The 1332-nt window shown below is 36.8% G+C and overlaps 1 protein-coding gene across 1 annotated transcript in view; it reads left to right on the forward strand.

Annotated features, from left to right (window-relative positions):
- The window catches only part of LOC103607799 (dynactin-associated protein-like), a 27175-nt gene that overhangs the window by 18378 nt on the left and 7465 nt on the right, over window positions 1–1332 (forward strand). Inside the window, 1 exon segment of the mRNA XM_008592266.1 lies at window positions 317–492. Coding sequence (XP_008590488.1) covers window positions 317–492 — 176 coding nt within the window.

Genomic DNA, 1332 nt, shown 5'->3' on the forward strand with positions numbered 1-1332 from the left:
CCCTCCCCCTTCCCCCCTCCCCACTCCGCTTTGTATCCCAAGGTATGTTCTCTCCCTCTGCTATCATGCACTGGCCCTGAACTCCAGAGGAACGGCATCTGATGACAAAAGGAAAGGGAAGACATTATTATGTAGGATGATCACAGTGTGCTTCCGCTAGGAGGGTTGCTGGGAGAGACACACAGGAATACCTCTCAGAGGCGGGACTGCCTTTCCTGCTTCTTATTGCAATTAATGAATACTTTCCTTCTGACTCTGAGGTGGGTCCTCTATTAGGACTGATATTTAATGTTTAATTAAGTTAATACCTCCACAGATGTATCATCGTCAATTTGCCATCAGTCAGTTGAACTATTACTCAAGGTTGCAGATATAAAGGGCAGTGATCAAAACAAAAAATAGTCCTGAAGTTAATGGGATAGTGGTAGCTCAAGAATGGAGAGGAAACATGGGAAATACGTAGTGAATATTGAACCCTCTAGAAACCAGCCGGTGAGTACCTGTTGTTCCATTTTGATATCTTGCCTATATGAATCTTATTTCTGGTTTTAAAAGAAAACTCTATGGATTTTCTTATAATAACACAGGAGTGATAGTTCAAAAAGAATGCCTAATTATAACTGTTGGGGGAAAGACAATTTATTAACTTCTTAACTATTACTTATGAATCAGAAATCTTATATTTTTGTGCTCCATCATACTAAAAACATAGTCAAAAATGTTTTCTATGTACAAATAGCCTGAAAGATTAGTATTTTCCTGGAATATAATTTAATAATGAGTTATAGTATGCTGTTATAACCGTGCAACACTGGCTTTAGCTATACTTTTAAAATATATTATAAGTCTGAGGTCTAGGTTTTGGTGTCTAATTCATAGGGGTTTTTTTTTTCTTTTTAGACCAATTCTAGAATTCTCAGTGCTCAAATAACCCTGTCTTGAGAATCAGAAATTAATCTTGAATATGCTCTACAAATCCAATAGAGGAACGAAGAAACCCTGGTCATATATAGACGTCATTTTGGCAATTATGTTTTTCACAACCAGGAGTGAGCCCTTTGTTTAGTTTTTATAATTGCTGTGATAACAGAAACAAATGTGAAAATGTAGTTTGAAATGGACAACTTAAAAGTATGTGAAGTATGTCTCTAGACCCAAGAAATAAACAAAGAAGAAAGTCATGTTGCTCAATAAATATTTGTTGAATGATTGAACATCAAGGAAGATACCTCTGTCTCAAAAACAAGAGAGAGGTTTTTTCCTGCTTGTTTCAGTTTATGCGACCCTGAAGATGGCCTCTAGATCTCTCTGAATCCTCAGTTCTCTGATGGG

This window comes from Galeopterus variegatus, unplaced genomic scaffold (assembly GCF_000696425.1).
Source record: "Galeopterus variegatus unplaced genomic scaffold, G_variegatus-3.0.2 Scaffold7721, whole genome shotgun sequence".
Classification (NCBI taxonomy): Eukaryota; Metazoa; Chordata; class Mammalia; order Dermoptera; family Cynocephalidae; genus Galeopterus; species Galeopterus variegatus.